General features: G+C 39.1%; 1 protein-coding gene across 10 annotated transcripts in view; it reads right to left on the bottom strand.

The window, feature by feature from the left end:
• CDCA2 (cell division cycle associated 2) overlaps positions 1 to 14534 on the bottom strand; it is a 48995-nt gene that overhangs the window by 13697 nt on the left and 20764 nt on the right. For all 10 annotated transcript variants that reach the window (XM_070256289.1, XM_023636182.2, XM_023636179.2 and 7 more), the window contains 6 exons: positions 13001 to 13197; positions 10898 to 10982; positions 10185 to 10429; positions 4472 to 4547; positions 3217 to 3305; positions 2132 to 2269 (listed from right to left, as the gene is read on the bottom strand). In XM_070256289.1, the coding sequence (XP_070112390.1) occupies positions 2132 to 2269; positions 3217 to 3305; positions 4472 to 4547; positions 10185 to 10429; positions 10898 to 10982; positions 13001 to 13197 (830 nt within the window). The remainder of the gene's footprint in view (positions 1 to 2131; positions 2270 to 3216; positions 3306 to 4471; positions 4548 to 10184; positions 10430 to 10897; positions 10983 to 13000; positions 13198 to 14534) is intronic.

Here is a 14534-nt window from a genome sequence, read left to right as displayed (position 1 = left end):
AGCAAGAGCTAAGAGTCAAGACTGGGGGACTTTCCAAATGTCAGAATAAGGGCTTTAACCTAGATGGCAACATCTGTTCTGAGCTGGGGGGTGGGGGGTGCTAACTGGTACAAATTGTGTCATATATAGGACTTCAAGTAATCTCTCTGCTTTTCACTACCACTGCTCACTCTCACCATCCCTTGTACCTGCCCATACTGGACCCAGAGTCTCCTGAGACTCCCACAAGCAGGCTGGCTCCCAGCGCCTCTCCCGCTCCCTCCTAGCACATTCTGGGCTGTAAATCTTTCCACATCTTTTATCTGTCGACATGCTCCCATCTGCTTTGTCTTTCAGAAATTCATTGAAGACTGTCATCTGTTGCTTAATAACCCTCCTCACTTCCTTCCTCTTCTCATTGCTATTCTAAGCCTATTCCTTCTAGTACCTCTATTATTTTGATTCAGTGGGGTCCTGGTAAAAGGTTAGAGCAAAACGTAACACTCAACCTTTCTTGAACTTTCTGGCTATTGATTTTATATAAAGAAATAGGTGTACATTTCTCTAACAGTGTTTTGTAAAGAATATATACAAAGAAAACCAATTTCTAATGTAATAATATATATTGTACGAATATTTTTAAATTTATGTGTATTTTTTTCATTAAAAGGATCTTTCGAAGGAGTAAGTGACCTAAAAAAGGTGCTAAACCAGGAAAACTTCGTTTCCTCTGGCTTTGCTGACTTGGGGATGTTTGTGCCATTGTTAAACCAAGAGGCAACGGTTTCTGTTTCATGGAGCAGGAGAGAAGTTTACTGTTTTGGGGGAGTGTGTGTTGGGGTGAAACGGATGAGTACAGTTTTGGAAATGTTGATTTTTGAGGTACATGTAGGATGGTTTTAGGAAAAGATGTCTAATAGGCAGCTGAGCATATATTTATAGACCAGGAAGATTTGGGAGTCATCAACCACGCCACATATAAAGTCATCCAGAAAATAAACAATCCACAAGCGCAAAGAGTAGAACTGTAGGTAATACAAACATCTAAGAAAGGGCAGAAGAAAATGAACCTTGAATAGAGACTGTAAAGGAGTGTTCTCAGTTATATCCAGTGCTGCTGAGATGGTAAGAACAAGACCTCAAAGGATGCACTGGATTTCAGTCACTAAGATTCTAAATACCTGGGAGAAATAAAGTGAAGTGGTGAAGTGGTGGAGAATGAGACCAGACTTCAGATAACATGTGAAACATGAATTTGTAGTAGCCCCTGTATAAGTCTCTCCAGTAGCAACGTTACACGGGACAGAGATAATGGTTAGATTGATCCAGAGTTGAAGTGGAATGAAAGGGATGAAGAACTGAGATTACTGACAAGAGCTGTTCAAAACAGCTCACGTGGTCCAGAATGAACAAGGAAAGAGGAAATTAAGGGATAGTTGAAAGCTTTCGAGTAACGAGAGGGGCCAGAAGATTAACAGAACTAGAAGAGGTACCTGAGTAAGGGAGTGAGTACGCTGACAGAGAGGAGGCTGGGGTCAGAGTTGACACAGAAACGTACGTTATGAAAAGTGGGAGGGTCTTAGGTACTAACAAGCTATAGTGTATGGCAGAGGAAGGTCCGTCCAGATTATTGAAGTAGTGTGGACCAGGAACTGGGTTAAGGTGCAAGATGGGCAATCCATAAACAGACAGTGATGTCATCTGAGCTGGCATGGGCCTTGGAGTGTTCGGAAGACTGAGAACTAGTTTCTAAACTCTTCCTTAAAAAGAGGGAAGTGATCCAGCCACCGGCAGAAGCAAAGTCAAACAGGTGGCAGATGATGCACTCATCCCTGTCCAAGAAATTAGGGAATTCCCCAAATAAAGTGAGGTTACATTAGATTCAAAGATAAGAATAAATTTAACATTTGAGTGCCAACAATCTACTGTGCTGGATGTACATAACATAATAACGAAGATGCAAAATTGGCCCTCAGGTAATTGAGAGTTGAGCACATAATCTCTTATGGCCCTTTCTATTCCATGGCAGGATGATTTTAATACTCTTGGTCTGATGCTAACTAGAAAAAACTTTGTTTCCATGTTTTCCTAACCATACAACAAAGAAACACACCACTTCTACTCTTCATTATATCTTTAGACACACACTCACCTGGTTCTTTTTAGGAAGTGCTCTGTCTGTGCACTTGCTTCCTTGTGACTTCCTCCTACTAATTTTCTTTTCTTTACAAGGCTGAGCTTCTGTATGAAATAAGCTGCCAACACTCTCTTCTGCAAAACTAAGCAATTGCTATAAAGAAATTTAAAGTAGGGATCCATAAAACACAAGTAGTTACATTTTAATATACATTATATATATATTTCCTTCCCAAGCTGCTCCTACCTTTTTATATCACATTTCCTCTTAAACTGAAAATTCCATTAAAAGAATTTTAACCAACTTAAACGCAAATGGGGGAAACAGTAATTGCTAATTTCTGATCTATCAAACATAGACCTAGAAGCATATGCACTCTGCCCCATTATTTTAAGGAAGAAATAAAAAACAACTTAAGAATTAGTTGATTTATTCATTCATCAAATATTTATTGACCATCTATAATTTAGCCCCTAACTGCTGTTGGGTTGTGGGGAAAAAACATCATGAACTGTTAGATCATCTAAGTTTGAATTCTGGGTTTATCATCCAACAATATCTGCTAAAATCCCTATAACAGTATACTGTATGTTTATGCATTATGATGCTATAGATGAAAATCCAATTTTGTCAAATTTAATAAAAGAACAAGACATGCATTCAACGGGAGTCATGTTTATACCAAAAACACCTGAAACCTGGTGTTAAAAAACAAAACAAAAACATAGTTTTAAAAAAGGTTATATTTATGCCATTTTCTGGTTCTGCTAATTACATGCCACTGTTCTCCTCTTTGCACCTCAATAAAATTCATAAAACCACATAGATCTCAAACCAACTTTTCAAAAATATTACTCTCCACATTAACAGAAACTCTGAAAGCATCTTGTTTTATTGGATTTTTCTTCTAAGAGAATTAATTCAACCAAATCCGGAAAACATCATTACCCTGGGTTACATACTACGTAGGATAATGTATTAACTCTGAATGACACTGACGAAACCAAGATTTTACCCATAAGTCATTTGATCAAGAAAACATAAAAAATCTATTACCAAGATTTAAAAACAAATACACTGTGCCAGATAAGAACACTTACGCTTCTTCTGTTAGAGGTCCGTGTTGTTCTGCCAACTTTACAGGAGGATGTTTTCTCGTGGTTATTTGAAGAGCTAAAGGTATCAGGGCCTGATGACGAAGACACAAGCAAAATTAGGATAGCTAACAAAAAGTTGTAAGATCCACCATCTTTCAGACATACCAGATACTCTTTTGGATATCCATCTTTGCTGTTAGTATCATTTCCTATCTAAACATAAATAATTAATTACCAAGAGGCAATTAATGGTTTTGATCCAAAACCATTTGGTATGGATCAAACATAATGACCAACATTTTGGACAAGATCAAATTTCAATGATGTTTTGGCATGAACCAAATGTCTTATGGACATTTTGGACAAGACCGAATGTCTGCTAATTGATTGCAAAACATATTACCCTACTAAGATAACAGATTAAATCACATTACAATAAATACCCATATTTCACTATGTCCATTTATTCCATGCTACACTTCGTACAATGAAACTGCAATAAAGGACATTAAGACGATCGTGAAAATAGTTTAATTTTACACAGTTCAGGAAAATTTTAATTTGATCACTTTTAATGGTATAAATAAAAGGCAGAATAATGTGTTACAGAGCATAGGCTTTGGAATGAGATACACTATGCTTCAAATTTTAGCTTTAACTTAACACTATGTCTTGGATTCAGTGCTAATAAGCTTGGTTTGTGCCCTACAGCCAAAAAGAAGCTATGAAAGGATTCTGACCAGGTGAGAAACATCCTAAGTGCTTTTCCCAGGACATTCACCAGCCGAGGCCTAGTTTGTTAGGAAATTGCAGAGAGATCTTTGTTGCCTTGTCATGATCATAAAAAAGCCAGAAACATTGGAAAGTACAGGTGCCCAAGATGCCATGTTAATGTGGATAAATAATTTTTGATATTTAAGAATGACCCATTATCGCTTCAACTGTGCACACTGTGACAAGGAGCTTACTGTTGATACTTAAGAGCTGAGAGGGCAACCCCATTGCTGCAGTCACTTAAAAAATGGGGCTCCCCATCTAAGGACGTTACATGTGGGTGATGATAAGAGTGAGACTTGGAATGGAAAGGGAGGGATAAGACACTTCTTATAAGCTCTTCTATACTATTTGGTTTTTTAAAACCAAGTATATATGGTTATAATAAAAATAAAATTTTAAAAAGAAATTAAGGACATTAAGTTTCATAATTAGACATACTGAAAATGACATTTATGATTATGGGATAAACCAAAGTTACTACCTGAAAGAGTCTCAGAGATGGAAGACTTAAGAGGACTCAGAACTGCAAATGACACCGGAAGAGGTTCTATGTTTTCCTAAACAAAGACAAGTAGAAATTAGGCACCCTTAAATCCAGTGAACATAGAAATAATGTGCCCAAAAGAAAATAAGGATTCATTTTTGTAGGCAGAATTGTAATAAGTATAAAAATGGGAAACCAATAAAAGATGAAGGAAAAAAGTCAAAGATACTGAATATAAAAATACATTTCATAATATTTACCAATCATCTATAATGAAACCATGCCTACTAACTGCAATCTACTAAAATAAATATAAAACTTTAAGGGAAAGTAGCCGTAAAGACCCACTGAGAAGTTACTTTTTGGTTTATTTAAAATGCCATGTCCTAACACCTATAAAGTAAATAAGACAATTCATTAATAAACACAACCTAACATTACAATATTATTCAAGGGAACTTCAGGGTAAAATTGCAATATAAACACAGATGTCAGATCTTTTCTTTCCCATGTAATAGCCAACATGATGGTAGTTGTCGGTTTTTCACAGATAAAATTTGTCAGAGATTCTCTTTTATCACCAGTTTGCTCAGTTTTTATCAGAAATGAATCCTGGATTTTGTCAAATGCTTTTTCTGCATCTACTGAGACGACAATATGGTTTTTTAAGTCTGTTAACATGGCAAATTACAGAGACTGTTTTTCAAATATTAAACCAACTTTGCACCTCTGGGCAAATCTCACTTGGTCAATACATATTGTCTTTTTACACATTATTATGTTAAGGAGGATACTGGACTGTAGTTTTCTTATGTCTGTCTGGTTATGCTATCAAGTTACAGCTGACATGAATGAATTGAGAAGCAGTCCTACCTCCTCAACTTGATTTGAAGAGTCTATGCAGAATCAGTACTCCACCTTCCTTAACTATTTGGTAGAATTCGTTAGTACAATGCAGTTTTCTTTGTGGGAAAGTTTTAACTACAACCTAAAGTTCTTTAGTTGATAATGGGGCTAACAAAGTAATCTATTTCTTCGTGAGTGAGATTTGATAGTTTGTGTCTTTCAGGAACTGGGCCTAGTTTATCCAAGTTGTTGGATTTATTGCTATAAAGTTTTTCATAATATTCCTTTATTATCATTTTAATATCCATTAGAATACATAGTTAGGTCACTTCTCTCATTCCTCATATTTTTAATTTGAGTATTCTCTCCTTTTTTCCTGAATAGTCTGATGAGAAGTTTACTCTTCTCTGTTCACTGTGGGTGATTTCCTCTAGTATTTCGTCCAGCTTGCTGATCTGTTGTTCTGTATCATCTGCTCTGCTACTGAGTCCCTCTAGTGAACTCTTCATTTCCAGGATTGTATTCTTCATCTCTGATTGCTTCTTTTTTATACTTTCCAGTGCTTTGTTGAAGTTCTCACTGAGTTCATGCATTCTTCTCCCAAGATCAGTGAGCACTCTTATGACTTTTTGTTTGAACTCTTTGTCAGGTAGATTGTCGTAGGCCTCCAGCCTGCAAGGCTGTTGTCAGCTCTCTCAGGATTGTAGTTGGGTGGGGCTGGTCCCAGGCATGGAAGCACCCCATTGATTCAGGTTTTGGAAGGTGGAGCTGGTCTCTTATGTGGCTGTTTGGGAAGCACAAGTCTGCTGCAGCTGACAAGCCCCACCACCCACAGGGTCACATACCCATCAACACAGTCCTGCCCCAGGCACGTGCCCAGACCCACTGAAGAGGACCCAGCTGCCCCACTGTAGAGGCCCCAAACACTCTGTCATTGCAGGCCTTGCCCCACAGAGGTGGACCCAATCACCTGGCTGCAGAGGTTCCAGGCACCCAGCCTATGCAGGTCCACAAGTCACCTGAAGGCTTGCTGTTGGGTGGGGCCAGTCCCTAGGGCAGGCTGCCTGCCCTGGCTGAGCTGGATTAAATGAGTGTTCTAGTAGGTGTGGCTGACCTCTGGGATAACAGGCCAGGGGAAGAACCTCCAATGGCGTCTGCCATCATCTGTGTGAGCATACGTGTACTAGGTCACAATAATGGCTGCCGTCAATGTCTCAGTCCCTGGAGAGGTCTCGCCTTTCACCAAGATGCACCATGAGCCTACCAGACGAGTCTCTTTTCACCAAAGGACTGTGCACTTTTCTTACTGGTGATTTAAGATTGCTTTCTGAAACAGGTGAATTTGTGTTTGGGCCCTTTAAGAGCAGGCTTTTCTTTCTCTTACATCTGATAGTATTTCTGGAGGTATTTCCAGTCGTTGTTAATAGCCAGCAAAGCCAGATATTATGACACTCGTCTCGGTTGTGCTGAGTCCAAAAGCTGCTTAGAGTGGTAAAGCTCTCCTACTCAGATCCCCGACTCCTCCAGGGAAGGCTGCATACCTTAGGATTGCTCCTGGACGACTGTGAAGCTCTGTGGCTCGCAAAGGTGTTTTTTTCCCCTCTCCAGAAGGGAATTTCTGTGTCTTCCACCTCAGTCAGGACTGTCCCTTGTTGCAGGGGTTCTTTTTATGCAGTTTTCAGTTCTGTCTCAGGGGTAACTGTCCCAAGAGAAGCTGTAAATTTGTCGTGTCTGTGGGAGGAGGTGAGTTCAGAATCCGCCTACACCACCATCTTGACACCGTCCAGGAAGAAGTTTACAAATATTGATTTCGTAAAGCACAATCTTTTGATTTCAATGATGTTTCTGTATCGTTTTTCCGTTTCCCATTTCATTGATTTCTGCATTTATCTTTATTCCTTCCTTTCTTCTGCTTACTTTGGCTTTAACTTCTTTTCTTTTTCTAGTTTCTTAAAGTAAGAAGTTGAGATCATTAACTTGAGATGTTTCTTATTTTGAAATACAAGGCTTAATCATAAAACATTTCCCTCTGAGCACTGAGTTAGCCGTGTCCCACACGTCTCTGTTGTCGTGTTATGGTGGTTTAGGCTTCACGTGCACATCTTTAACTGACACCCCTGTGTGGAGCCCAAGAAGCCCTCCCAGCCTTTACCCACGTCATTTTTGTTGTATACTTTACTTACAGAGGTTATAAACCAAACAATACATTGTTGTTACTCTTGCTTTGAACAGTTATCTTTTACAGAGATTAATAATAAGAAAAAAAAGTCTGTTATATTTGCCCACATATTTAGTGTTTACAGTGCTTTTCATTCCTTTGTGTAGATGCAGATTTCCATCTGGAACCATCTTCCTTTTGACTAAAGGATTCCTTAACATTTCTTCTAATGCTAACTTGCTATGGTAATCAATTCTTTCAGCTTTCATATGTCTGAAGAAGCCTTTATTTCACCTTTGTTTTGATAGTTTCACAGGATATAGAACTCTAGATTGACAGGCACTTTTGGTTTTTCCTCTAAGTACTTAAGTACATCTTTAAAAGATGTTGCTGCACTGTATTCTATTTCTTCTTTATGTCATGTGTCTTTTCTATGGCTCCTTTTAGGCCATTTATCATTGATTTTAAGCAATGATGTGTCTTTGCGTATAATTCTTATTTCTTGCCCTGGGAATTTGTTGCACTTTAGGATCAGTGGGCTTATAACTTTATCAAATTGGGAAAATTTTCAGCCATTATTCTTCAAATACTTTTTCTATTCCTTCTGATCTTTCCGTTTCTTTGGGGACTCTAATTACACGCATATTATGCCATCTGCAGTCGTCCTGGCTCACCAACTGTCTGCTCATTCTTGTTCAGTCTTTTTTTCTCTCCATTTCATTGAGAATGCTACATCTTCAAGTTTGCTAATCTTTTCATTTGCAGTCTCTAATATGCTATTAATCTCATTCAACGTATTTTCCTTCCCAGAGATTGTAATTTTCATGTACAGAGTTTGACTTGAGTCTATCTTTCATGTTCTTTACAAGCTAAATCTTTCTTCCACCTCCTTTAACATATGGAATATAGTTCAAATAACTTTCAATGTGTTTGTCTACAGATTCTACCATATGTGTCACTTATGGGTTTATTTCTGTTGAATAATTTTTCTCCTCACTATGGGGCATCTTTTCCCATATATCAACTAATTTATAATTGAATGCTAGACATTTTGAATTTAAGATGGCTTGGTGCAGGATGGTTTTGTTATTCTTCAGCTTTATTAGGCAATGCAGTTAAATTACCTGGATGCAAGCTGGATCCATTTCAGGCTTGCTTTTTCAGCTTTGTTAGGGTTTTCATCTAATTTTGCTCAACTAACGAGGCAACACTCTCCCAAGTATCTGATACCTCTGAACTACAAGGTTTTCCTGCTCAGGTTAGTGGGAGCACTATTCCTACCCCTGTGTGAGCTCTATGGATGGCTGCCTCTGCTCCATTCAGGTCACCCTTTCCCTGATGTCAGGCAGTCTCCTCGCTAGCATGTGTTGACCAGTACTCTGCCAAAGACTCCAGTGGATGCCTTTGCAGATCTCCAAAGCTGTCTCTCTGTGCCACTCTCTCCTCTCTAGTACTTTGCACCATGAACTCCAGCCTCGCTGGCTTTCCCAGACCCCAACTCCATCTTCTCAACTCTCGAGACTGCCAAGCTCCACCAAGGGAGCCCTTCCCTGTGCTGTGGGCTGGAAATTCATCCCAGGCAGTAAGTGGGGGCTGTCAGAAGGCTCGCCTCATTTGTTACTTCTCTCTCAGGGATTACTGTCCCATACTTCCTCATGTTCTACGTGTAAGAACCACTGTTTTATATATTATCTCTGGTTTTTGAGTTGTTTCTCAGGGGAGTGTAAATTAAGTCCCTCTTATTCCATCTTGGCTGAAAACAGAATATTCTTATTTCGAACTATAACAGCAAGAGAGAGAATGAATGATGGTCCCAATTTAAAATGAGTAAGGAAGATTAATAGGCAATTCTCAAGAGAAAAGATTCAAATGGCCTATAAACATGTGAAATATGTTCAAATCACACTAATAAACTAAAAATTTTCAAGCCAGCTTTTCCTCCTATTAAGGTATCACCCAGGGCTTACAAAGGTATAAAACCATTTATATTGCTGTCAGTCCAAATTGGTACTCACTTTCTGGATGATAATTTTAGCAATATGTATCAAAAAGTTCAAAAACATTCATATTCTTTAATCCAGTAATTGACCTACAGAAATTCATCTTAGGGGAAAAAACAGCCTATATTTATAGTATGTCAATTCTAAGACTGTTGCCCTTTCACATTTTAACACCTCTGAAATCTAAGTACATCATACAATTCATGGTATATATAATTTAACTGTCAGGATTTTTTCTTAGCGCTACATAAAATAATGGCACTTCTTACAATCAATAGTATTTAGGTTCGACGAAATATGCTATGTAGAAGGAGTTATGGAAGTACTGTTTTCACAGGAGAAACCGGTACTAATCTACCTAGAAAAATGCATTAATTTATACCATGACATATCTTTGAGTCCCTTTCAGGATTTCAAAGCATAATTATTGCTAATGCAAAAAAGGTCAGGTCTGGGGCCAGCTCTGATGGCTTAGTGGTTCAGTTTGGCAGGCTTCACTTCAGCAGCCCAGGTTTGGTTCCCAGGTGCAGACCTATATCACCTGTCTGTCAGGGGCCATGCTGTCACGGCAGTTCACATACAAAAAGAGGAAGATCAGCAACAGATGTTAGCTCAGGGCAAATCTTCCTCAGCCAAAAAAAAAAAAAAAAAAAAAGTGAGGTCTGATGAAAACATAAACAAGTTTGTTCCACATTTTCACACTTACAACATTCTCCCCCTTGTCATCAAAATTTGGTTGCAATAACCGCTCAGGAACTGGTGACTGCTCGAGTAGCAGTGGACTGACATCACTCAAATCCTTTTTACGAACAGGTGTTCCTCCTTTACGCAATGGAGTATTTGCTGGCAAAGATTCATCAAACACTTCAGGGCTTAGGTCCTCTCCAAAAGTTACTCTCTTCCTCTTCCTTGTATTTAGAAAGGTCGGTACTTTACAACTTTCTTGACTTTCTATAGATAATAAATGGAAATACATTTAAAAATTAAGCTTTATTTCTTATCTAAAAGGCATAGCCTAGAATCTTTTAACTTGATTAGATTCAGCTATTATTTGTATAACATAAAACAGAGCGTGGAGAAAAAACTTCAAAATGGAAAAGATAAGCAATATTTCTAATTAAAATATAGTAATAGATTTTAAAGTAAATTTTGCATGAGAATCTTAGGAGACAACAAAATTGGAATATCAGTTTCCTTTCCAAGTCTCACTGTTAGGCAAAAATGGATAGATGAAATGGACAGACCAACTCAGACTCTCCAAAGAGATTCCACCCCCCCTCCACCAACTGTTCTTCATTCCCATGCAACTTCAGAAGCATCAAGGCATTAGCAGATCACTGAAAACGCCACATACCATTTCAGGTTGTTTTAACAGGAAAATGATATCCTCAAGCTTCAAAATAAATATGAACTTCTTACCTGCTTTTCGTTCTTTGCAACAGTTTGCAAGATTTGAGGTGAAACTTGGATGAGTCCCATCGTCAGAAAGGTTGTCACAGTGTTCCTAAACAAAGCAAACATCAAGGAATAATTTCACACAAATCAATACACACACACAGTCATTAAGAATGGCAACTTTTAACTTTTTTTCTGTCAATGGTAGATACTATAGTATTGCAGATTACTTTTACTTTCATAAGTGTTCTAGCTTAAACATGACATTAGCCACAAAGAAAAACTGGATTCCCTGGATATTACTTCAATAAATAATATCTTAGGCCAAAATCAAAGATCAGAAATCCACAATGTGGGCTAAATTCACTCCCTCATTTTTGATCTGACAAACAAAATTAAGGAAAACGTGAGGGGCTGGAACTATAGTGTACTATAGGCAGTGTCTGATAAGGCAGACTACATAAATTGTCTGAGCTGTAAGAACTGCGCTAAAACAAGAATAAACCGATCAGGCAAATGGCATACCAGGGTGTTTTGTCTTTCAAACATGGGAACCACACCTTTTATAAGTGTACAAATCTCCTGTTTACCATATTCTTCAGTTAATAACAAGGAAATATTGTTATTTATCCCTCTAAGCTTCTCCAAGGAAGATCACAGAGCAGGCAAGTGGTGGTGATGGGACAGTGTGAATCCTGGAGAACAAGGCAGGGCAGGCCTAGCAAGGGGCCAGTGGAGCAGAGCTGGGCTGTGGGCTGGATGGGTGTCACCTCCCAATCCTCATCTGCTTGTCCAGTCTCATCCTCACCCCGACCAGCCCTCGCTCTCCACAGCTACTCACTTTCTCCAATACCAGATTCCAAGAGCAGTACCCTCTCTAAGAAACAGTCCTGCTCCTAACAAACCTCCTTAATCAACTATCTCCTATATCAATTATTTGTGAAATAAATGAACTTATAAAACATATTAAAGCATGTTAACTTTTAGATTTATCTTTAACTAAAACAACCAGGAAAGTGAGCAAACTCAAACTGTATATACCTACAAACTTTGGGCAGCTTAGTAAAAAGATCATCGGGCATAACAGCCTTCATAGGATTTTAGTGGCAGGACTCGGTGTTTGCTATTATAAAACTGCTAATCAATGAGAATGATGTGGATCACCAAGATGCTAAGTCTCTTTGAGGAGAAGATATAACAAACAGAAGATATGAATGAACAGTGCTGTACAGAGATCAAATCAGCTCTTTAACCAGAAAAATTGTTAAAACATTTAAAATAGTAATTGACCATACATTCATGTAGACAGAAGGTCGCCTAGTTCATTCTGGCCTTAGAAACAGATTTGTAGGCAAATTATATGCTAAAATGCCTATGGATTGAAAAAACAAAAATTATACTTTTCACTTGGCAGGCACTGGTGCTAATTTCACATTATTATCCCACTTACTGCTCAAATTACCCTATAAGGTAGTTACTAATAGATAAGGAAACCAAGGTACAAAAAACGTTAATTAACTTGCCCAGCTCTTAAACGTCAGAGTCAGGATCTGAAATCTGGCCCTCTGACTCCAGAGCCCACCCTCGCAGCCTCTCATGTGCTTACAGCCCATCACGGATTTTAATATCAGATTCATCTGGGTTCATTTAATGCCCTCAAGCCTAAGTTTCTATAAAATGGGGCTAACGTCTCTCTTGGAACACTCTTGCTGCAAGTACATGACGGATGCCAGCACCGTGCACAGGAGCACCCGACAAACGCCAGCTGGTTCCTTCGACCTCCTTTCTCAGGCTGGCTGAGCTTGGAGAAAGAAGCCCGCCTGTGCAGGCGGATCTCCAAGACCAAGTGTTCTGGTTGGGAACAGTGACCACTCACTCATTAATAATCATGAAACTTTCATAAAAGACAGTCTACTTATATTAATTCTACATACTATATTCCATACTGAGTTTAAGAAAAAACAAAAAGAAAACTTTGCACAGTGCTATAAGTGAGAAAAGGAGGCGAAAAAATTAGGGTAGGACATTTCCTTTTAAATCAGTATGAGACAACATTTCAAAGGTATTGCTTTAAAGCAAAATGAATTTTTAATCACTTTGCTTTAGGAAATGTAGCTCTATACTCACTTGCAGGCTTTCTAGACACAGCTTAACAGAGGGTTTCTTTAGCACAGAACGAAGGACGATGGTCTCAGAGGATGGACTGTCCCTCTTGCACAGTGTGGGGACCGGAGCCCTGACGTCAGGAGCTGTATCAGTAAAGGTGTCAAGTGAAACAGCCTCGCTCGATCCACTGTCCTCCACACAGTCAGCAACCTGGATTCCTTCAAAATGAACAGGTTAACATGAGAGGTGGGAGACATCTGAACCAGTTTGTTCTACACCAAAAATGTTATGTATCTGCAAAGGGAAAAACACTATCAAGAAATTCAAGTCTAACATATCCTGCTTAGGGAGTAACATCTGGGATTTCACTGAAAACACAAAAAGACAGCGACGTGGCACTGGTCACAGCTGTGAATTCAAATCTAACTCCTGAGGATAAAGGAAGTAAGGCGTTCTGGCTCCCTTGGACATCTGAGGAGGTGTCCAGCATCAGCTATTCACTGCTAGCCTGCCTCTACTCGTGACACCTAGGACTCACACCACAAAACTGACCTGAGCCAGGCAATGAATAGTGACTTATTCTATTGCTGGAGGAAGCGACATTTCAGCATGCAAGGGTGGTGAGAGGGAGAGGATGGGATGCTGAGGAGAAAGATTATCAAATCAAAACATAAACACACTGTATGTGCCCCAAACAAGGCAGCCCTCCTCCCCCAACAAATTCTTTTTCTTAAGAGAGCACTGCCTTATGATCAATATTTAACAAATATATATATATGGCACTTATGATGAGACAGGCACTTTTCTAGGTGCTAGAGATACAATGATGAACAAAACATACAAAGGCCCCACCTTCAGGGGACAGACAATATAAAATATAGTAACTGGGAGGAGTGGCTGTTAAAAGGGTGGCATGAGGGATCCACGTGATGGCACTGTTCTCTCTCTCAACTGCAGAGTGGTCAGGTGAGTCTACACATGCGATAAAATCACCTGGAACTAAATATACACACAAATGAGTGCATGTAAAACTGGTGAAATCTGAAAGAAAGGCAGTGGATTGTATGAGTGTCAATTTCCTGCTAGTGACACTGGATTATAGCTATACAAGATGTTACCACTTGGGGGGAAGTGGAGGAAGGGCACACTGGATCTCTTTGTATTATTTCTCACAAGTGCACATGTATCCACAATCATATCAAAATAAAACGTTAAAGAAACGTTATCTCCAGCAACAAGCAGTAATACACGCCATTAAGGAAAATAATGTAGAGACAAGGGACAGGTCACGATAAGGTAGGAGGGCTGATGCTGTTTTGGGGTGTCCAGGGACAGTTTCCTGAGCAGGTATTTGAATAAGGTGAGGAAGCGAGCCTCAGTGCACACGTGAAGAACATTAAACACAAGTGCAAAGACCTAGATAGGAATGTACTTGGCAGATGAGAGGCAGGGCAAGGCCAGCGTGCCTGAAACCAAGTGAGCAAGGAGAAGAGAGCTAAGAAATAAGCTCGGAGAGAAGACTAAAGACTACGTCAACTAAGGCCTAGTAGAAAGG

The sequence above is a fragment of the Equus caballus genome, chromosome 2, assembly GCF_041296265.1.
Source record: "Equus caballus isolate H_3958 breed thoroughbred chromosome 2, TB-T2T, whole genome shotgun sequence".
In the NCBI taxonomy this organism is placed as follows: Eukaryota; Metazoa; Chordata; class Mammalia; order Perissodactyla; family Equidae; genus Equus; species Equus caballus.
This window is presented reverse-complemented; position numbering and strand designations above follow the sequence as displayed.